Source organism: Petromyzon marinus, unplaced genomic scaffold, assembly GCF_048934315.1.
Source record: "Petromyzon marinus isolate PM22_M1 ecotype Great Lakes invasive population unplaced genomic scaffold, UKy_Petmar_22M1.pri1.0 PM_G_Scaffold_24, whole genome shotgun sequence".
Classification (NCBI taxonomy): domain Eukaryota; kingdom Metazoa; phylum Chordata; class Hyperoartia; order Petromyzontiformes; family Petromyzontidae; genus Petromyzon; species Petromyzon marinus.
Window position 1 is genome coordinate 1,001,432 of NW_027422806.1, and position 23,682 is coordinate 1,025,113.

The window sequence follows — 23,682 nt, forward strand, 5'->3', positions numbered from 1 at the left end:
AAAGATCCCCCATATAGCCTTAACAGACTGTAGGGGCAAGTGCTGTTAGCGAGCACCTATGAAGGTCGGAACGGTACACGAGGGGGTGGGTGGCCAGCACCACGCCCGACCGCCTTTGTCTCCCCAGTGGCAATGTTTTTGTCCACCGCACCAGGTACTCATTTGAGGCTGAGTCGACCTAGGGGAGGCCCAAGACCGGTTCAGATAATCGTCACTGACGGTGTTGGCCGTGAGCGGGAATCGAACCCGGGTCGCCGGGTTCGTAGCGCAGCGTAGCACTAACCGCTACACTACCGCTCCCACACACACGCACACACACATACATACACACATACACACACACTCAGACACTCGCACTCAAACACCTTTGTACCTTCACCTCCGCTCTCCCTCACACACTGTGAGGAGCGCCCCCACGCACTTCACTTGTGCTCATCAAAGACCAAGATCCCCTGTAAAGCCTTCAACAGACTGTTGGGGCAAGCGCTGTTAGCGAGCAGCACCTCTGATGGGCAGGCGCAGCGTACGAGGGGCTGGCGTGGCCAACACCACCACCACCACGCCCGGATCTTTCATGGTCACACCTTCACCCACTCATACATGCACACACACTCACACTCTCCTCTCACGCTCACCTTTTCTCTCCCCACCCCCTCTCCCTCACACACTCACTCACTCACCTCTCCCCACACACTCACTTACTCACCTGTCACACCCATACTCACCTCTCCACCACACACACACACTCACCCCCCCTCTCACTCTCACCTTCCCTCTCCCCACCCCCTCTCCCTCCCTCCCTCTCCCTCATGCACTCACTCACCTCTTCCCACACACTCACCCACCTCTCCCCACACACATCCACACTCACTCACCTCTCCCCACACACACACACGCACTCACTCACCTCTCACACCCACACTCACTCACCTCTCCACCACACACTCACTCACCCCTCACACCCACACTCACCCACCTCTCCACCACACACGCCCACACTCACCTCTCACACCCACACTCACTCACCTCTCCACCACACACACACTCACTCACCTCTCCCCACACACACACACGCACTCACTCACCTCTCACACCCACACTCACTCACCTCTCCACCACACACTCACTCACTCACCCCTCACACCCACACTCACCCACCTCTCCACCACACACGCCCACACTCACCTCTCACACCCACACTCACTCACCTCTCCACCACACACACACTCACTCACCTCTCACACCCACACTCACTCACCTCTCCACCACACACTCACTCACTCACCCCTCACACCCACACTCACCCACCTCTCCACCACACACACTCACACTCACCTCACCACACACACACACTCACCTCTCACACCCACACTCACCCACCTCTCCACCACACACACACTCACTCACCTCTCACACCCACACTCACTCACCTCTCCACCACACACACACACTCACCTCTCACAACCACACACACTCACCCACCTCTCCACCACACACACACTCACCCACCTCTCCACCACACACACACTCACTCACCTCTCACACCCACACTCACTCACCTCTCCACCACACACTCACTCACTCACCTCTCACACCCACACTCACTCACCTCTCCACCACACACACACACTCACCTCTCACACCCACACTCACCCACCTCTCCACCACACACACTCACCTCTCACACCCACACTCACTCACTCACCTCTCCACCACACACACACCCACCTCTCGACCACACACACACTCACCTCTCACACCCACACTCACTCACCTCTCCACCACACACACATACTCACCTCTCACACTCACCCACCACTACACCACACACACACACTCACTCACCTCTCACACTCACACTCACCCACCTCACCACACACTCACTCACTCAACTCTCACACTCACTCACTCACCTCTCCACCACACACCACACTCACTCACTCACTCACCTCTTACACCCACACTCACCTCTCCACCACACACACACTCACCTCTCACACTCACACTCACCCAACTCACCACACACTCACTCACTCACTCACCTCTCACACTCACTCACTCACTCACCTCTCCACCACACACCACACTCACTCACTCACTCACCTCTTACACCCACACTCACCTCTCCACCACACACACACCACACTCACTCACCTCACCACACACTCACTCACCTCACCACACACTCACTCACTCACTTAACATCTCCCTGCCACCCACGCTGCGCGCCGTCGCAGGAGCGAACGCGCAGCGTCGTCAAGTTCGACCTGCGCACGCGCGTCAAGGGCGGCGAGGCGTTCATCCCCAACGCCAACTACCACGACACTTCGCCCTACCGCTGGGGCGGCAAGTCCGACATCGACCTGGCGGCCGACGAGCGCGGCCTCTGGGTCGTCTACGCCACGGAGCAGAACCACGGGCGCATGGTGGTGAGCCGCTTAAATCCGCGCGCGATGCGCGTCGAGGCCTCCTTCGAGACGGCCTACGTCAAGCGCTCGGCCTCCGACGCCTTCATGGCGTGCGGCGTCCTCCACGTCCTGCGCTCGACTTACGAGGACGACGGCGACGGAGGGGCGGACGCTGTGGGAGGAGGAGGAGGGGGAGGTGGGGGGACGAGCGACCGCATCGACTACGTGTACGACACCGACTCGCGGCGGGACGCTCGCGTCTCCGTCCCGTTCCCCAACCCGTTCCGGTTCATCACGTCGGTGCAGTACAACGCGCGCGACCGCGCCCTCTACGTGTGGAACAACCACCACGCGCTGCGCTACGCGCTGCGCTTCGGCACGCGGGACCCTGCTGCGGGTGAGCGGGAGGGTGTCGGTGGGGTTGGTTGTGGGTTGGGGGGAGCGGGGGGGTGGAAGAGTGGGGCGGTGGGGAGCGGTTGGATTGGAGTTTGAAAGTCCGCTTTGTCTTCTTTGGTTCTTTCGGTAAAGTCACGTAGAATGAGAATAAAATAATAAATTGATAAAATAAAATAACACAATAATATTCTCACGACGTTTCGGCCACAACACAAGCGGCCTTCATCAGGTGAAGGGACGAGACTGTCTGGTAGGACAGCGCTGGAGTGAAAAAAAGCCACGTTCAGATCACGACCTTTAAGCTGTGTCAGAAGAAACAAAGCGCCTTGACAAAGGAATTAGCATATAATTTAGCATTAAAATGGCCGAGTGATTAGCTTGTGACTGGTCACAGAAATGGCTATGTTGAAGTCAAGGTCTACACATCTGAGCTATTCACAGTAACTGGGTATACAATACAATGTATAATGAATACTATATAGTGAACCAATAAAAAACTAAAATATAAATTACCTTAATGTTATCAATAAACTCTATATTCTCCAATCAGCTAAGCTACCAACAATAAGTCGTTATATATCACAATGCTATATGGCGAAAAAATGGGTGGATTCTTACCCTCAACTTTAGTAACACGGATAGCTACGGGCCCCGTTCAGACGGACGAGTTCATCCAAGGTCGGAACAGAGGAGGGGGAGAGAGACAGCTACGAGGCGCTATTATACTCCATGTTGTAAACCATACCATTAACCGTGGTGTGAGAGGTATTAAGAGTCAATGCTGGTGAAAGAGCTGCGGTCTGAAGGTCATCGTAAAATACAATTAATTAAGAACGGAAAAGGTTTAAAACATCTTTCCAATGGTTATTAAGCCAGAATCCATCTTCTCGGTTGAAATTGTCTCTGTGCTTGTATATGTGAATGGCCTCATGAACGAATCTCTCATGGTAGCCGGTTGGTTTGCAAAGAACCTCCGTCTTGGAGAAGTCAATGTCATGTGAGCCCACTGAATTATAACAGTGTTCTGCCACGGCAGAGGAGTTCGTCCTACCGTGTTTCAAGTCTGCTTTATGTTCACGGATGCGGTCCGAGATATGTCGTTTGGTTTCTCCAATGTAGCTACTACCACAGAGGCACTTTAGTTTGTAAACGCCCGGGTCCTGTATGTCTGGAACAGCATCTTTTACAGATGGAACTAGATCACGGATTTTATGTATTGTGTTGAATCGGACCTGGATCTTGTGTTTATTCAGGATTTTGGAGATCTTTTTAGTGACCCCTGCAATGTAGGGTAAGGTGATGGTTTTGAGTGGCTCCACAAGAGAATCCTTCTTCATGACTGGAGTGATGGCTTTGCGGATTGTGTAGTCGGAGTAACCATTAGCCCTGAGAGCCTGGTGTACGTGCTTGAGTTCACTGGTAATGTGTTCCTGGTCGGAAATGCATTGGGCTCTATGGTATAGAGTCTTGATGAGGGAGTTCTTCTGGGATGGATGGTGGTGGGAATCCGGTTTCAAGTGAGCATCTGTATGGGTGGCTTTCCTGTAGACAGAGTGGCTCATTGAACCATCATATCTCCTTTTAATTAAGACATCCAAAAAGGGTAGTTTGCCATCTTTTTCGACCTCCATGGTAAATCTGATGGCTGGGTGTATGGAATTGATGTGGTCGCGGAATTGGTCTAGAGCAGGCTGGCCATGTGGCCAGATGACAAAGGTGTCATCTTCGTACCTCTTCCATAAGGTCGGGCGTAGAGTGGCAGTCTGGATGGCGTCAGTTTCAAAATTTTCCATGAATACGTTGGCTACAACCGGAGATAGGGGGGAGCCCATTGGGGTGCCCTCAGTTTGTTTGTAGAAAGTTCCATTCCAGGTGAAGTATGTGTTGGTTAAGCAATGTCTCACCAGGGGGGGTACATCAGTGTGCAGTCCTTGATGAACCAGGTCTTCAATGATAGCGATGGTGTCAGGTACCGGGACTTTGGTGAACAAGGACACCACATCAAAACTGACAAGCAGGTCGTCTGGAGACAGGGAAATGCCTTTGATTGTCGATACCAGGTGAGTAGAATTTAGTACCGCAGAGGTGGTTTTTCCAGTGAAAGGTCGCAGTATATCAGCAAGAAAACGTGCCAGTTTATAGGTGGGGGAGTTGATAGTAGAGACAATGGGACGAAGGGGTGTATCTTCTCTGTGTATCTTTGGAAGGCCATATAATCTTGGTGGTCTGGCAGCAGAGGGTTTCAACGAGAACTGTTTGGTCTCATCAATTAATGCTGTTGAATCAGAGATGATTTTGTTCGTTTTGGTAACCAGGCTGTTGGTGGGATCTCTTTTTATTTTTGTATAGCTGCCATCGTTGAGTAGTTCTTGAATTTTGTTGTTATATTCTATTTTGTCCATGATGACAGTGGCATTGCCCTTGTCGGCTGAGAGGACGACAATATCATCCCTCTTTTTAATTGAGATAATTCAAAACGTTCGTCTTTGCTGATGTTGCTGGGTGGCAACTTAGCGTTTTTGAGGGTTGCAGCGATTTCAGATCTTGCTACATCTGCAGCGATGGGACTCAAGCCCTTGAGTGCAACGTCGACATGGGCAATGATATCATTAACCGGTAAGTGTCTCGGTGTGACAGCAAAGTTTAGACCTTTAGCTAAAACGGATTTCAGACCATCAGAAATGGAACTGTTACTGCGATTAATTACGACTTTGTTGACGTCTATCTTTTCGGTGCGTGGGTGTACCCCCCCTTGTGAGACATTGCTTAACCAACACATACTTCACCTGGAATGAAACTTTCTACAAACAAAATGAGGGCACCCCAATGGGCCCCCCCCCCCTATCTCCGGTTGTAGCCAACGTATTCATGGAAAAAATTGAAACTGACGCCATCCAGACTGCCACTCTACGCCCGACCTTATGGAAGAGGTACGTGGATGACACCTTTGTCATCTGGCCACATGGCCAGCCTGCTCTAGACCAATTCCGCGACCACATCAATTCCATACACCCAGCCATCAGATTTACCATGGAGGTCGAAAAAGATGGCAAACTACCCTTTTTGGATGTCTTAATTAAAAGGAGACATGATGGTTCAATGAGCCACTCTGTCTACAGGAAAGCCACCCATACAGATGCTTTCTTGAAACCGGATTCCCACCACCATCCATCCCAGAAGAACTCCCTCATCAAGACTCCATACCATAGAGCCCAATGCATTTCCGACCAGGAACACATTACCAATGAACTCAAGCACGTACACCAGGCTCTCAGGGTGAATGGTTACTCCGACTACACAATCCGCAAAGCCATCACTCCATTCATGAAGAAGGATTCTCTTGTGGAGCCACTCAAAACCATCACCTTACCCTACATTGCAGGGGTCACTAAAAAGATCTCCAAAATCCTGAATAAACACAAGATCCAGGTCCGATTCAACACAATACATAAAATCCGTGATCTAGTTCCATCTGTAAAAGATGCTGTTCCAGACATACAGTACCCGGGCGTTTACAAACTAAAGTGCCTCTGTGGTAGTAGCTACATTGGAGAAACCAAACGACATATCTCGGACCGCATCCGTGAACATAAAGCAGACTTGAAACACGGTAGGACGAACTCCTCTGCCGTGGCAGATCACTGTTATAATTCAGTGGGCTCACATGACATTGACTTCTCCAAGACGGAGGTTCTTTGCAAACCAACCGGCTACCATGAGAGATTCGTTCATGAGGCCATTCACATATACAAGCACAGAGACAATTTCAACCGAGAAGATGGATTCTGGCTTAGTAACCATTGGAAAGATGTTTTAAACCATTTCCGTTCTTAATTAATTGTATTTTACGATGACCTTCAGACCGCAGCTCTTTCACCAGCATTGACTCTTAATACCTCTCACACCACGGTTAATGGTATGGTTTACAACATGGAGTATAATAGCGCCTCGCAGCTGTCTCTCTCCCCCTCCTCTGTTCCGACCTTGGATGGACTCGTCCGTCTGAACGGGGCCCGTAGCTATCCGTGTTGCTAAAGTTGAGGGTAAGAATCCACCCATTTTTTCGCCATATAGCATTGTGATATATAACGACTTATTGTTGGTAGCTTAGCTGATTGGAGAATATAGAGTTTATTGATAACATTAAGGTAATTTATATTTTAGTTTTTTATTGGTTCACTATGTAGTATTCATTATACATTGTATTGTATACCCAGTTACTGTGAATAGCTCAGATGTGTAGACCTTGACTTCAACATAGCCATTTCTGTGACCAGTCACTAGCTAATCACTCAGTTATTTCAATGCTAAATTCGCCTAGTTATTTCAATGCTAAATTCTCCTGTTTGATTTGTACTAGGTGCCTCGGTGAATGTGTATGCTCTGACTTTAAACATAGCTATTTCTGTGACCAGTTACAAGCTAATCACTCAGCTATTTCAATGCTAAATTCTATGCCTCATCCTTTGTCAAGGGGTGCCTCTGCAGATGTGTATGCTTTAACTTAGCTATTTCAATGCTAAATTCTATGCTAATTCCTTTGTCAAGGGGTGCCTCTGCGGATGTGTATGCTTTAACTTTAACATAGCCATTTCTGTGACCAGTCACAAGCTAATCACTCGGCCATTTCAATGCTAAATTATATGCTAATTCCTTTGTCAAGGCGCTTTGTTTCTTCTGACACAGCTTAAAGGTCGTGATCTGAACGTGGCTTTTTTTCACTCCAGCGCTGTCCTACCAGACAGTCTCGTCCCTTCACCTGATGAAGGCCGCTTGTGTTGTGGCCGAAACGTCGTGAGAATATTATTGTGTTATTTTATTTTATCAATTTATTATTTTATTCTCATTCTACGTGACTTTACCGAAAAACCAAAGAAGATGAATCCTTGCAGTCATGAAAGCTTTAAATCGAAATGTCCTCTTTGTCTTGCAGTTCGATGGCATTATGACAATAATAATAACAGTGACGATAAAAATTAATTTGCTTGCTTCATGCCGCTGCTGGTGGAAGGGATTCTACTCGAGTGAGCTCTAGAGAGGGTACTTGGCCTACTCTTCCACGCTGGCCAGACTTCTTTGAGAGGCGGGAGTACGGGGACACACTTTGGCCCACCATAGCGACCTACCCATCGAATACCAGGCGAGGCGGTTAACATCTCACCACGGAGAGAGAGAGAGACACGCAAACTCCAAATATACAGCAGCAGCAGGCGTCAGGTTCGGGATCGAACCCACGACATCCTGTATACCAGGCGAGGTAGTTAACATCTCACAACGGAGAGAGACACGCAAACTCCAAATATACAGCAGCAGGCATCAGGGTCAGGATCGAACCCACGACTTCCTGTACACCAGGCGAGGTAGTCAACATCTATGCCACTGCGGTGCCCAAGTTGAGGAGTTGGTTGTCAACAGACACTCGCCGTCGCATTCGACGACGACTCAAAACTGATTTTCCTGCTAAAGAAGAGCGTCTCGAGGCATTTGGCTCTCATCTCCCGCTTACAACCCTGAGCCAGCGTGGGAATTCCACCTTCCTATGGCGGGGCCAAGTTTGCTCACAGGACAATGTCATTACATTCAGAGCGAGTGATTAAATCCAGCCGCTCGTACCAAACTGACCTTTTAAAACCAGAGGTAGGACCCCATCCATGGCCCTACGGCTTTGCTTCACAGAGGCCCACAGCCGCATGAGGACTGCCACGGGTGATTGTTATCCATCGCCGGGAGGCACTCATCGACTAAACGGCGCAGGGGTCTCAAGTCGCTCTCCCATCACCGCCTCGTCTGTTTGACATTTTTATTGAACTCGCTCCGTCTGTTGTTGACGTGTACTCAACAGACGTCTGCAATAACCGCGCACATACTTGCGGTGAACTTGCAAACGGAAACATCACGCTCCGGTAGTATGTGATGCACTGTCTTTGAAACGTATTGGCCTACACCAGAGACAGCCGTCTTTATGGCCCAGTCCCATCAGTGTCTGGCCAGAGAATGCCGAAAGGTGACCAGGACAAGGACAACGGCACTATCGGAGCGTTGATAGCTCGGAGGTGAACAGCAACACCATCGGGAAATATTGTTTTGCCAGTATCAAAAGTATTGAAAGATAAGAATAGGTTTTAGCCATTTCTGCCAATAACACAGGAGGCTTTATTTAAAGCTTTCGTGACTGCAGGGATTCATATTCTTGGTTCTTTTGGTAAAGTCACCACGTAGAAGGGAAAGAATAAAATTATAAAAATATAAAAAACAATACAATTCTCACGACGTTTCGACTGCAACACCAAGCAATCGTCATCAGGTGTGAAAACCAGAGCAAGAAAATGTTCTTGCTGTGTTTTTTTCTTGCTGTGGTTTTCACACCTGATGATGATTGCTTTGTGTTGCAGTCGAAACGTCGTGAGAATTTTATTGTTTTATATTTTTATTATTTTATTGTTTCCCTTCTACATGGTGGTGACTTTACCAAAAGAACCAAGAATATGAATCCCTGCAGTCACGGAAGCTTTGAATCAAACCTCCTGTGTTATTGGCAGAAAGGGCTAAAACCTATTCTTATCTTTCAATACTTTTGATACTGGCAAAACAATATTTCCCGATGGTGTAGCTGCTCACCCCCGAGCTATCAAGGCTCCGATAGTGCCGTTGTCCTTGTCCTGGTCACCTTTCGGCATTCTCTGGTGAGACACTGATGGGACTGGGCCATTAAGACGGCTGTCTCTGGTGCAGGCCAATACGTTTCAAAGACAGTGCATCACATACTACCAGAGCGTTATGTTTCCGTTTGCAAGTTCACCACAAGTATGTGCGTGGTTATTGCGGACGTGATTGCTTGTGTGAGGTTTCGTCTGTTTTAGTGTTTGAGCATCTTAACACCTCCTGTTTTAGTGCCAGAAAGGGGTCAAGCCTATTCTTGTTTTTCACACGGTGATCGACTTTGTTCGACGGTAGCGATCGGGGCGGTACGTTGGAACTTTCTCTCGCGCCCCGCGTGGCCGACTGCGCTAATCGGAGGTGCGTGAGGAGGCCTCCTCCTTGGCTTTTGTCTCTGACGTTGCGCTCGCCAGCTGCCCCCCCCCCCCCCCCCCCACGGGTCGAGCATGAGGCCAGAAAACTTTGAAGCGGCTCAAGCTTTGAACTCTTTGGGACACCGGGGATGGCCTTCCTGAAACCGGGGAACGTTCGGCCAGTGCAGGACGTTTGGTAGCCCTGCGCCGCTGCGCTTGGGTTGTGAATGTTTGCACGTTGAACTTTTTCCGCGCCGTACGTAGCCGATCGTGCCAATAGGCGGTGTCGAATGGAGCGGCCGGCCGTCGCTGCTCTTGCCGCCGTCGACTGTGTAAATGTTAGCCGGTCGCGCCCGTGTCATCAATGCGGTCGTTTTGTTCTTTGCGTTTCCCACAATGCAGTGCACGAGATTTTGACGTCGGGGCCTTCCAGCGGAGGCGGCACCGCAAGTCCTCCGCGGAGCCGCGTGGCGACGGTGCCGCCCATCCCTGCGCAACTGCCGCAGGTGACGGTGGTGGTGATGGTGGTGGTAGCAGCAAGAGTGTTGGCAGTAGTGGTGGTGGTGGTGATAGTGGTGGGGAGCGGTGGTGCGGCGATTAGCGCTACGCCGCGCTACGAACCCGGCGACCCCGAGTTCGATTCCCGCTCACGGCCAACACCGGTGACGATTATCTGAACCGGTCCTGGGACTCCTCTCCTAGGTCGACTCAGCCTCAAATAATTAGCTGGTGCGGTGCGTAAAAACATCACCGCAGGCGGTCGGGCATGGTGCTGGCCACCCATCCCCTTGCGTGCCGTGCCGGCCTTCATAGCTGCTCGCGAACAGCACTTGCCCCTACAGTCTGTTAAAGGCTATACGGGGGGGTGGGGGATCTTTATATTTGTTGGCAGTGGTAGTGGCGACTGTGGTGGTGGCGTTGTTGTTGCTGATGGTAGTGGTGGTGAGCGGTGGCGGTTGGCGCACCGCACCTCCGATTAGCACGGTTGGCTCTGCACGGTTGGCGAAAGAGGTTCAACACTTGCAACGCTGCGCTCCACTCTTTAACGCCACCGCAGGACACGACCGACGTGAAACCGGGAGACGCGGCGCCCGCTGACGGCGGCGAGGGCGGCACCCGCGAGCCCGCATTCTGTCCCCCCACGCTCGCCCACGCCGTCCAGTGGCCCCAACTGCCGCCGGGCAAGACGGCGGAGAGGCCCTGTCCTGCAGGTGCCGTCGGTGAGTCCGCCCACCCTCCGCCTCCGCCCGTCTCCCTCTGTCTCCCTCTGTCTCCGAGTCTCTATCTGCGTCTCTATCTCTCACGTCTCCCTCTGTCTCCCCCTGTCTCCGAGTCTCTATCTGCGTCTCTGTCTCTCACGTCTCCCTCTGTCTCCCCCTGTCTCCAGGTCTCTAGCTGCGTCTCTGTCTCTCACGTCTCCCTCTGTCTCCCCCTGTGTCCGAGTCTCTATCTGCGTCTCTGTCTCTCACGTCTCCCTCTGTCTCCCCCTGTCTCCGGGTCTCTAGCTGCGTCTCTGTCTCTCACGTCTCCCTCTGTCTCCCCCTGTCTCCGAGTCTCTATCTGTGTCTCTATCTCTCACGTCTCCCTCTGTCTCCCCCTGTCTCCCCCTGTCTCCTGGTCTCTAGCTGCGTCTCTGTCTCTCACGTCTCCCTCTGTCTCCCCCTGTGTCCGAGTCTCTATCTGTGTCTCTATCTCTCACGTCTCCCTCTGTCTCCCTCTGTCTCCGGGTCTCTACCTGCGTCTCTATCTCTCACGTCTCCCTCTGTCTCCCCCTGTCTCCGAGTCTCTATCTGCGTCTCTGTCTCTCACGTCTCCCTCTATCTCCGTGTCTCTGTCTCCCAAATCTTCCTCTGTATCAGTGTCTCTATCTGCGTGTCTGTTTCTCTCACATCTCCCTATCTCCATCTTTCTTTCTATTTATCTGTGTGTGTGTGTCTGTGTGTGTATCTGTGTATGCTGATGATTTGGTAATAGCTGCTCAGTCAGAGGAGGAGTTGGAGACGCTGCTGCTGAGACTGGAGCGTGCCACTAAGAGGTGGGGCCTTACCATCAGCCCCACCAAAACTAAGCACCTGCCTGGGTATTTTGTACCATCGGAGACTCCACCCCCATAACTCCCAATCGGTGATGGGGCAGTTGTGGAGAGAGTGGAGAGTTTCCCATACCTGGGCAGTGTGCTTATGACTGGCTCCAGTTTAACAGCAGAGGTCTCACTCCTAATCAGTCGAGCGGCAATATCTTTTCTTCGGTTGCGTAACGCTGTGTGGAAGCTACCTGGTCTGTCGCTCCGCACTAAGCTTCAGGTCTTCTCGGCCACGGTCATTCCCTCCCTTCTCTACGCTTGCGAAACGTGGACCCCCCTAATGGAACATCTTCGCCGGTTAGAAACATTTAGGCTGGCCTGCCTACGATCCATCCTGGGTTTAACCAGACTGGATTGTGTGAGGAGCTCACAAATCCTTGAAAGATCTGGGCAGGGTCCCATCGGTGAGCTCCTCCGGCAGGCAAGGCTGCGATGGCTGGGTCATGTAGCCCGCATGCCCAGCTACCGCATGCCGAAACAGCTTTTGTTTGGCCGGATTGAGGGGGCTAAGCGGGCGCGGCACGGGCTAGAGAAGAGATGGAGTGATGTGGTACAGGAGGACGTGGAGCTGAGTGGACTTGCTGATGACTGGTACCAGCGGTGTCAAGATCGGCCTCTGTGGAGGAGGCTCGTGAAGGATGCTACTGGGCAGTTGGAGGCAGTCGCCCTCCAACAACAACGGAGGGCGGAGGAGCGACGCTCACAACAACGAGCGGAGCGCCGGGTGGCTAAAGCACAGCAGGTTGGCACAGTAGGGGGCACAGGTGGTGCATCAGCCAGTCATCTCAGTCAGTCGACCCGTGGCACCTGGGTCTGCCCAGTGACCTCCTGCCAGCGGGCGTTCAACACTTCACGTGGCCTCACGGTGCACATAGCCTGGCACAAGCGTCGTGGTGACGTCACCGCCACTTAGTGGCGAATGGCGGTTGTTGTTGTTGTTGTACTAGGGAGACAATGGTCTATGTAGGCTACAGAGGGATCTGTGTGTGTGTGTACTGGAGAGACAATGGTCTATGTAGGCTACAGATGGATCTGTGTGTGTGTGTACTAGGGAGACAATGGTCTATGTAGGCTACAGAGGGATCTGTGTGTGTGTGTACTAGGGAGACAATGGTCTATGTAGGCTACAGAGGGATCTGTGTGTGTGTACTTAGGGAGACAATGGTCTATGTAGGCTACAGAGGGATCTGTGTGTGTGTACTAGGGAGACAATGGTCTATGTAGGCTACAGAGGGATCTGTGTGTGTGTTCTAGGGAGACAATGGTGTATGTAGGCTACAGAGGGATCTGTGTGTGTGTGTGTGTACTGGGGAGACAATGGTCTATGTAGGTTACAGAGGGATCTGTGTGTGGGTGTGTGTACTAGGGAGACAATGGTCTATGTAGGCTACAGAGGGAGCTGTGTGTGTGTGTACTAGGGAAACAATGGTCTATGTAGGCTACAGAGGGATCTGTATGTGTGTGTACTAGGGAGACAATGGTCTATGTAGGCTACAGAGGGATCTGTGTGTGTGTACTAGGGAAACAATGGTCTATGTAGGCTACAGAGGGATCTTTGTGTGTGTGTACTGGGGAGACAATGGTCTATGTAGGCTACAGAGGGATCTGTGTGTGTGTGTGTACTAGGGAGACAATGGTCTATGTAGGCTACAGAGGGATCTGTGTGTGTGTGTGTACTAGGGAGACAATGGTCTATGTAGGCTACAGAGGGATCTGTGTGTGTGTGTACTAGGGAGACAATGGTCTATGTAGGCTACAGAGGGATCTGTGTGTGTGTGTACTAGGGAGACAATGGTCTATGTAGGCTACAGAGGGATCTGTGTGTGTGTACTTAGGGAGACAATGGTCTATGTAGGCTACAGAGGGATCTGTGTGTGTGTACTAGGGAGACAATGGTCTATGTAGGCTACAGAGGGATCTGTGTGTGTGTTCTAGGGAGACAATGGTGTATGTAGGCTACAGAGGGATCTGTGTGTGTGTGTGTGTACTGGGGAGACAATGGTCTATGTAGGTTACAGAGGGATCTGTGTGTGGGTGTGTGTACTAGGGAGACAATGGTCTATGTAGGCTACAGAGGGAGCTGTGTGTGTGTGTACTAGGGAAACAATGGTCTATGTAGGCTACAGAGGGATCTGTATGTGTGTGTACTAGGGAGACAATGGTCTATGTAGGCTACAGAGGGATCTGTGTGTGTGTACTAGGGAAACAATGGTCTATGTAGGCTACAGAGGGATCTTTGTGTGTGTGTACTGGGGAGACAATGGTCTATGTAGGCTACAGAGGGATCTGTGTGTGTGTGTGTACTAGGGAGACAATGGTCTATGTAGGCTACAGAGGGATCTGTGTGTGTGTGTGTACTAGGGAGACAATGGTCTATGTAGGCTACAGAGGGATCTGTGTGTGTGTGTACTAGGGAGACAATGGTCTATGTAGGCTACAGAGGGATCTGTGTGTGTGTACTTAGGGAGACAATGGTCTATGTAGGCTACAGAGGGATCTGTGTGTGTGTGTGTACTAGGGAGACAATGGTCTATGTAGGCTACAGGGGGATCTTTGTGTGTGTGTACTAGGGAGACAATGGTCTATGTAGGCTACAGAGGGATCTTTGTGTGTGTGTGTACTGGGGAGACAATGGTCTATGTAGGCTACAGAGGGATCTTTGTGTGTGTGTGTACTGGGGAGACAATGGTCTATGTAGGCTACAGTGGGATCTGTGTGTGTGTACTGGGGAGACAATGGTCTATGTAGGCTACAGAGGGATCTGTGTGTGTGTGTGTACTGGGGAGACAATGGTCTATGTAGGCTACAGTGGGATCTTTGTGTGTGTGTGTGAACGCGTGCGTGTGTGGGTGTTTGTGCACACGCCGTGTGTGTGCGTGGATCAAGCACGTGAGGTGGGGAGCGGCGACTCCACTGTTGGCGCACTGCGCTTCGAACCCGGCGATCTGAATTGGATTTTCCAGCCGCAGCATCGGTGGCGATTGATATCTGACCAGAGTCTTGGGCATCCCTTAGGTGAACTCAGACTAAATCGATGAATTTCCTATATGTGCAAATGTGTACGATTGCGTATTGTGCGTGTAAATGTGTGTGCCTTCTTTTATATGTAAATGTGCGTGATTGCATATTGATCATGTGTGAGAGTGTGTGTATGTGTGATTGCATATTGATTATGTGTGAGAGTGTGTGTATGTGTGATTGCATATTGATTATGTGTGAGAGTGTGTGTATGTGTGATTGCATATTGATTACGTGTGAGAGTGTGTGTATGTGTGATTGCATATTGATTATGTGTGAGAGTGTGTGTATGTGTGATCGCATATTGATTACGTGTGAGAGTGTGTGTATGTGTGATTGTATATTGATTACGTGTGAGAGTGTGTGTATGTGTGATTGCATATTGATTACGTGTGAGAGTGTGTGTATGTGTGATTGTATGTTGATTATGTGTGAGAGTGTGTGTATGTGTGATTGTATGTTGATTATGTGTGAGAGTGTGTGTATGTGTGATCGCATATTGATTACGTGTGAGAGTGTGTGTATGTGTGATTGTTTATTGATTACGTGTGAGAGTGTGTGTATGTATGATTGTATATTGACTATGTGTGAGAGTGTGTGTATGTGTGATCACATATTGATTATGTGTGAGAGTGTGTGTATGTGTGATCGTATATTGATTATGTGTGAGAGTGTGTGTATGTGTGATTGCATACTGATTATGTGTGAGAGTGTGTGTATGTGTGATCGTATGTTGATTATGTGTGAGAGTGTGTGTATGTGTGATCGTATATTGATTATGTGTGAGAGTGTGTGTATGTGTGATCGCATATTGATTATGTGTGAGAGTGTGTGTATGTGTGATTGTATGTTGATTACGTGTGAGAGTGTGTGTATGTGTGATTGTATGTTGATTATGTGTGAGAGTGTGTGTATGTGTGATCGTATATTGATTATGTGTGAGAGTGTGTGTATGTGTGATCGCATATTGATTATGTGTGAGAATGTGTGTATGTGTGATCGTATGTTGATTACGTGTGAGAGTGTGTGTATGTGTGATTGTATATTGATTATGTGTGAGAGTGTGTGTATGTGTGATTGTATATTGATTATGTGTGAGAGTGTGTGTATGCGTGATCGTATATTCGTATGTGTTGGTGGGCTATGAACCCATTGAACTGAGTTTGATTCCCGCTCGTGGCCAATATTGGTTCCGAACATACGAACCTACCCTGGGCTCTCCCCCGTGGTCTAGACGTTAACCACCTCGCCCGGTGGTCGTGGGTTCGATCCCAACGCTGACGCATTGCGGATTGAAGTTTTGCAAGTTTCGCTCCCCGTGGTCGCGTGGATTTTTCCCCGGGTCCTCCGGTTTTCCCCTCCACATTTGAGAATGGCCACTCGTCGTTTTGGGGGTGTTTGGCCGCCGCTACAAATTCCCGCGCGGTGATCCACTTTCGCCAGAGCCGTCAAATTCGTTCGCCAGGTGACTCCTGAAACAAAGGGGCTGTGCAGCTCAGTGGGCCTTGCCCGGCGGACTGCTGCAGACGTTGTTGGCGGTAACGCGGCGCGCTTTGTAAACAGCAGCACCGGAGATGCAAAGGCGACCGGCCGCCCACCCCATCGTGTGCCGTGCCGTCGCTCAGAGGCGTTCGCTAACGGCACTCGGCCCAGCGGCGTCTGTCAAGGGCCGCACGGGGGGAACTTTGTATCTGTGCGCGCGCACGCTTCAGGCACGGCGCTCTACACCTGCGATGCCGTCGCTGGAGCCTGGTCTGCCCGAGGGCCCGATTTGAGCAACTGCACTTCCGCCTGGGTGAACCGAATCGCGAAATGGGTGAGCCGTCAACTCCCCTGCTGCCTCCTTCACTGCCCTGCCTCTCCTCCCTGCCTCACCTCCCTCCCTCCCTGCCTCTCCCTTCCCCTCATGTGAGACACCAATCGAGTTGTCGTCGTCGTCACGGCCGTCGCAATGCCCGCAACGCCCCCCCCCCACCCACCATCTCGTCTCCTCCGCTCCGTCTGCTCGGCGGTCTTCGCCCCCCGCCTCGTCCGTCGCCTTCGGCTGCCGCCGGGCGTCGTTCCGTCACGGGGATGGCGTCCGTCAGCGAGCCCGTTCGTCCACTCCAAATCGAAATCGGACGCCTTCCGTGAATGATGAGAAAGTGAATCAAAAGAGAAGAAAAACTGTCTGAGCCGGCTAAACTATAGGGGATGGTAAACCTGATACAGCCACCGCGTTCAGCTTCACTCTGAGCTGGTGGTCTAGACAAGGCTGAGAACACCGTGACGTGCACCCGGGTGCACGTCACGGTGTTCCGTCAATCACGCTCCATGTTCCGTCAATCACGCTCCGTGCCGTGTTGTGCAGCAATGCACTGCACACCACAGGGCTCCGCTCCATGTTCCGTCAAGCACGCTCCGTGCCGTGTTGTTGAGCAATGCACTGCACAACACAGGGCTCCGCTCCATGTTCCGTCAAGCACGCTCCGTGCCGTGTTGTTGAGCAATGCACTGCACACCCCGTGCCCTCCCCCCTCCGTGCCCCCCCCCCCCGTTCCGGGGGCACGGGGGGTCGTCGTTGAATGACAAGTTGGGTGCCGTCCTCCTCCCTGTACACCGCCCCCCCCCCCCCCCAGACGTTGGCCCACTTGAGCCCCAGCTGCTCCTTCTGGAGCTACTCGTCCCACACCACGAGGGGCAACTGGTCGAGCCACGGCTGCGAGCCGCTGCCCAGCAACAGCAGCAGCGCGCACGCCGCCTGCTCCTGCGGCCACCTCAACAACTTGGCGGTGCTCGTGGCGAGGGGCCACGTCGAGGTGCCCAGAGATTCGGGAGGGGGGGGGTGATGGTGGTGCCCCTCGGCCCGCTGGTGGTGGCGGTGGTGATGGTGATGGTGGTGGTAAAGTTTAGATGTGGTGGTGAGGGTGGTGAGGGTGGTGATTGGAGGTGATGGTGGTGATGGTGGTGGTAAAGAGGTGGTGATGAGGGTGGTGATTGGAGGTGATGGTGATGATGGTGGTGGTAAAGAGGTGGTGATGAGGGTGGTGAGGGTGGTGATTGGAGGTGATGAGGGTGATGGTGGTGGTAAAGAGGTGGTGATGAGGGTGGTGATTGGAGGTGATGATGGTGATGATGGTGATGGTGGTGGTAAAGTGGTAGTAAAGAGGTGGTGATGAGGGTGGTGAGGGTGGTGATTGGAGGTGATGGTGGTGGTGATGTTGGTGGTAAAGAGGTGGTGATGAGGGTGTTGAGGGTGGTGATTGGAGGTGATGGTGGTGATGTTGGTGGTAAAGAAGTGGTGATGAGTGTGGTGAGGGTGGTGATTGGAGGTGATGGTGGTGATGGTGGTGGTGAGGGTGATGACGGTGGTGATTGGAGGTGATGATGGTGATGTTGGTGGTGGTCAAGTTTGGATGAGGAGGTGGTGGTAGTTGACTTGATAGTGGTAATGTTTATGTTGTGGGGGAGCGGTGGCCTGGCGGTTAGGGCGCTGCGCTACGAACCCAGCGACCCGAGTTCAATTCCCACTCACGACCACTAACTAATTATCTCAATCGACTCGGCCTCAAATCAGTAACTATTGCGGTGTGTAAACATCGCCACTTGGGAGACAAAGGCGGCCGGGCGTGGTGCTGGCCACCCACCCCCTCGTGTGCCGTTCCGGCCTTCATAGCTGCTAGTCGCTAACAGCACTTGCCCCTGCAGTCTGTTAAGGGCTATATTTGAAATCTCAATTGACAACTAATTTCTTTAAGCACTTTTTTCCGTTTAGTTTCCTTCCCCCGCACCCCCCACGAGCACGGCCGGCTACGGTACTTGGCCAAAGAAGTTCCCGATGCGTGCGTACGGCTGCCCACGGCACCCTCACACCCCTCCGTGTGTCCCGTGCCCGCGTATTGCCCGTGCGTGCCAGTACGGGCACCGCGCCCACGAGCTGCTGCTGCTGGTGATCACGTGGGTGGGCGTGCTGGTGTCCCTCGTGTGCCTCGCCGTGGCCACGTTCACCTTCTGCTTCTTCCGCGGCCTCCAGAGTGACCGCAACACCGTTCACAAAAACTTATGCCTCAACCTGCTACTCGCCCAGCTGCTGTTCCTTGTGGGCATCGACAAGACTCAGTACACGGTGCGCCCGCCCGCCCCCCGCTCACGTTTAGTCACTTGCTTACCACTTTCTCTATTTTGCACTCGCTCCTGAAACAAATTGTTTAACAGCTCGGGGGGGGGGGGGGGCTTTGCCTGGGAAAATAAAAAAATAGTTCATTTTTGTTCATGATTTGTTTACCTTTCCTCTACTTTGCACTCCTACCGCATTGTGTTGCTTTAAGTAAACTCGCTGACACCTGTGACCCCCCCTAACCGGTGGACGTCTGTCAGAAAAGAGCTTCTTGGCTCATCGGATTCCTCCCTCCACATCCAAATAAAGATTCAGATTCAGTGTAACGCCACCGCCGCCCGCCCGCCCGGCTGCCCCCCGCCACCGCGCCGGCTCCGCAGGTGGCGTGCCCCGTGCTGGCGGCGCTGCTGCACCTGCTCTTCCTGGCGGCGTTTGCGTGGATGTTCCTGGAGGGCGTGCAGCTCTACCTCATGCTGGTGGAGGTGTTCGAGGGGCGCCGCTCTCGCCGCAAGTACTTCTACCTCCTGGGCTACGGCCTGCCGCTCGCCGTCGTCGGGGTCTGCCTCGCCGTCGACCGCACGGGCTACGGCACCGAGCGAGCGTGAGCCCCCTGTCGTCCCTCTTCGCCGCCGGGCCGGCCGGCGCGCCGGGCTTACTAACCGGAGCGCGGTGTCGCCGGTTCACGCCTGGTGTTGCCACCTGGCGCCCGGGCTTACTAACCGGTGCCCGGCCTTGCCGGCTGGCGCCCGGTCTCACCAGGTGTCCTCGCATACAACAAATGACACAAATGTCCCCCAATGTTACCAGATGGGTGCTCAAGTGCAACTGAACGGTGGCAAATGTTACCAGATGCCGGCAAATGAAACCGGATGCATGGACGCGCTATCCCGGCCTGTCAGGCTAACCAGGCGATCGTTTGTCCTCTGTTCCGCCTGCAGCTGTTGGCTCCGGACCGACAATCATTTCATCTGGAGTTTCCTTGCGCCCGTGGCCACCATCATCCTCGTGAGTTCCGTGCGTGCGCGTCGTGCCGGGGGTGGGAGATGGGCGGGCGGGTCGCCGTGTCTGCTGCTCGACATGCGCATAGCGTGACGGGTCCCGCGATGAATCTGATGCGATTCCCACGTTCGTCTTGAGCGTGAATTCTCGAAATCGTCTCGTGCCAAAATCCCGTCTCGTGCCCAAATTGCAGGCGGGCACCTCCGATTGCCACGCTAACGCCAGTACGTACGTACGTGCGTTGAACTTCTTTCCCACCGTACGTAGCCAACCGTGCTAGTCGGAGGCGCTAGCCCGCCTGCAACAGTCCGGCGCACGTGCGCGCGCGCTCTGCTTCGTGCGCGTGTCTGTTTCCCGTCCCATTTGTCCCCATGTTGATGCCTCCCTGCCGGTTCTAAAATTGTGACGTGAGCGTATCGTTGGGGGACGAGTTGCAGACGTGCCAGCAGCTTTCGTGCCTGTGGGGGTGTTTCGAGGATGCAACGTCGCTCCGTGCGGGTAGGGAACCAGAGAACCCGGAGAAAAACCCACCTTGTATACGACGAGGGGATGATGCTGCAACAACAACAAAACTCAACGCCACACGGGTGGATTCAATCCACTTGCACTCTACATCTGCAGAACGTGAAAACCACAGCAAATTTTCCTGCCGTGGTTTCCGCACTTGACGATGATTGCTTGTGTTGCGGTCGAAACGTCGTGAGAATTTTATTGTTTTGTATTTTTATTATTTTATTGTTACCCTTCTACGTGACTGTTCATGATTATTAATGAGGGGGGGCTGGTCAACGTGGAGTGACGTCACGAGCGTTACCGGCAGACATGATTATTGTAGGTAGAGGCATCCACTGATATTTACATCATTAAATTCACCCCCCTCTGATATTCGCACCTGATATGCTCAGTGACGACATCACCTCTACGCCTCCGTTTAAGACCAAAACAGCAGGAGGAATCCTCCGCAATTCTGGCTATCGCCTGACGATGGTGGCTGTTGTTGTTGTAATTACTGGCGAAACGTCACCCTGCTCGAATTGTAAATGTTGCTGTGGGTTTACTCTCGAACACACCGGTGCGCTGAACTAGCGACGAATTGTCAGGTTCTGTTTACGCGACAAAGCTTACTGATTGTCCGTGGTCGGGTGGGGGTGGTGACGGGCTTAACGACACGTAATCTAACCCAACAAAAAACAACGTCTTATGGACTTGTTGACTCGTATGCGCGGTGCGTGTGTGGTGTCACAGGTGAACTTCGTGTTCCTGCTGATGACTCTGTACAAGATGGTGCAGCATTCGGCGCCACTCAAGCCCGAGAGCATTAAGTGAGTGAGGTGGCCGGGTGTGGGGGGGGGGGGGGTTAGGGGGGAGAGGGGCGAGGGGGGGGTTCATCACTTAAAGCGACCGCATTTTCTGTGAGGTTCAGCCGGGACACACGGTGGGTGAAGCTGGCTGTTCCCGCGCCAGCCCACTCTTCACATTAGGGCCCTCCCTTGCCTTTTCGTTTGACCAACTGGGCCCCAGCCACCCGTGATTGCACCTGGAGTGTTCCGGTGTCGCGAGCGAATGTTGGTGGTTCTCAGCCGCGGTTGCCAATGACCCCTGCGCAAAAATGTAATTGTCGTTTAAAATTCGGGTTTCGCTTTTAACGAGCTCCGTCCAGCTCTCGGGGGACCATCAGTTCGCTTTGACCCACCGTGTAACGATCGCCCTTTGCAAGGGATTTATAAATCACGCGCCTGCTTGCATTAGTTTAAACCTTTCCCGTTCCGGTGATGTACGTAGGTGTAACGTCATCCGGTTTTTCTTCCGATTCCGTTCCCATGACCTACGTGTGTGTCGTCAAAACGAAACCGAAAGAAAAACTAAAATAAAATAACTTTATCGAGACCGTTGCTCCCACCATCCATCCCTTTGTCCATCCAATCCGTCTGACTCATCATCCAACCCGTCCCATGTAGCAAATGAGCTTTCCTGCACAGCAACAGAACTCCACGCAGTGGCGATGTCGGAGTGGGCCCTCGGTGCCCATAGATGATGCCCTCTCAAAAGTGCTCGCGTTCGGTGACACCGACTGACAGCGCTGGCATTCCCACTGGCGGTGTGACTCCCGTGTCTGTGGGGCAGATGGTTTAATCGCTCCGTATGCGTTCGTCTCTCCAGCCATGCATCTGTCCGTTTGTCTGCTCGTTCATCCGGCGATCCGTCCATTTAACTGTCAGTCTGATCCACCTCCCAAAACGTCAATCTGTCTGTCCATCCATCGTGGTGGCTAGGAGATGTTAACTCCCTCGGCTGGTATACAGGAGGTCATGGGTTCGAACCCGACCCTGACATTGCCTGTTGCTGCTGTTGTATATTTGGAGCTTGAATGTTCTCCCTCTGTCTCATCATCATCATCATCATCAGCACGGTGGCTAGGAGATGTTAACTCCCTCGGCTGGTATACAGGAGGTCATGGGTTCGAACCCGACCCTGACATTGCCTGCTGCTGCTGTATATTTGGAGCTTGAATGTTCTCCCCGTGGTTGCGTGAATTTTTTTCTCGGGGTCCTCCGTGTCTTTTCCCTTCACATTAAGAAGCGTGTGCTTAGAGCGTTTGGCCGCTATAAATGTCCACGTTTTGCTCATGTGACAAACCTTACCAATTGGCTTGTCTTACTCATGGACTTTTAAATTTTGATTCTAATCTCACTTCTTCAGAACTGCATTTTTGTGTTTTTAGTTAGTTAGTTAGTCCTTCCCCCGCACCTCCGATGAGCACTGTTGGCTACGTACGGCGCGAACGAAGTTCAACGTTCAGAGCGAAACCTTGGATTGCGAGTAACTTGGTCTGCGAGTGTTTTGCAAGACGAGCAACACATTGTTTAAATATAAATATTCACTTGATGAACGAGCGAGGGTCTTAGCAATACGAGCGGCAGCACATGTAGACGCTTCGTACTGCCGAGCGTCACGTGATCACAACTGACGTACGAGTGCTTTGGATTACAAACACGTTTCCGGAACGAATTGTGCTCGCAATCCCAAGGTTTTACTGTACGTCGATACGCACGTAACGTGTCGCGTGGGTCGGTAAGTTCACGACGACGACGATAATAACGACGATGACGACAACGCTACGCGATGGCAAATATTTACCACGGCGCTCGCTTTTTTGCCGGCCGTTGTTATCGTTCGTTTTTGTTCTTCCTTGCCCACAGGTCCTGCGCGCTGGGGGGCGTGGCGCTGCTGTGCCTCCTCGGCCTCACCTGGGTGTTCGGGTTCCTCTTCATCGACAAGGCCACTCTGGTCATGGCCTACCTCTTCATCATCTTCAACTCCTTCCAGGGCATGTTCATCTTCATCTTCCACTGCGCTCTGCAGATGAAGGTGCCCAACCCCCTCTTCCCGTCACGCCGTTTTTTTTTTGCTTCGACGTGGAAGTGCGCCCAGAAATCTTGACAACTCGTGAGGCCCACTGAGCTCTGTGGCTCTTTTTCAAAATCTTAAACAATTTTAAACTGGAGGCGGAATCCAAAGAGCCACAAAGCTCTTTCTCGCAGATGTCCAGTCATGGCACGGGGTCAGAGCATGACAACGCAAACTCCAAATATGCAGCAGCAGCAGGCGTCGTCAAGGTCGAGATCGAACTCACGACCTCCTGTAGACCAGGCGAGGTAGTTAACATCTCAT

General features: G+C 52.2%; 1 protein-coding gene and 1 long non-coding RNA gene across 2 annotated transcripts in view; both read left to right on the forward strand.

The window, feature by feature from the left end:
- Positions 1-23,682, forward strand: part of LOC142913309 (adhesion G protein-coupled receptor L2-like) — a 33,132-nt gene that overhangs the window by 3,699 nt on the left and 5,751 nt on the right. Inside the window, exons 2-7 of the mRNA XM_076060843.1 lie at positions 2,238-2,819; positions 18,670-19,020; positions 19,392-19,612; positions 19,950-20,016; positions 21,256-21,332; positions 23,211-23,379. Coding sequence (XP_075916958.1) covers positions 2,238-2,819; positions 18,670-19,020; positions 19,392-19,612; positions 19,950-20,016; positions 21,256-21,332; positions 23,211-23,379 — 1,467 coding nt within the window. The remainder of the gene's footprint in view (positions 1-2,237; positions 2,820-18,669; positions 19,021-19,391; positions 19,613-19,949; positions 20,017-21,255; positions 21,333-23,210; positions 23,380-23,682) is intronic.
- LOC142913275 (uncharacterized) lies at positions 10,975-17,706 on the forward strand. The gene is made up of 3 exons (XR_012934594.1): positions 10,975-11,034; positions 16,628-16,731; positions 17,534-17,706. It is a non-coding gene; the product is annotated as an uncharacterized LOC142913275 (long non-coding RNA).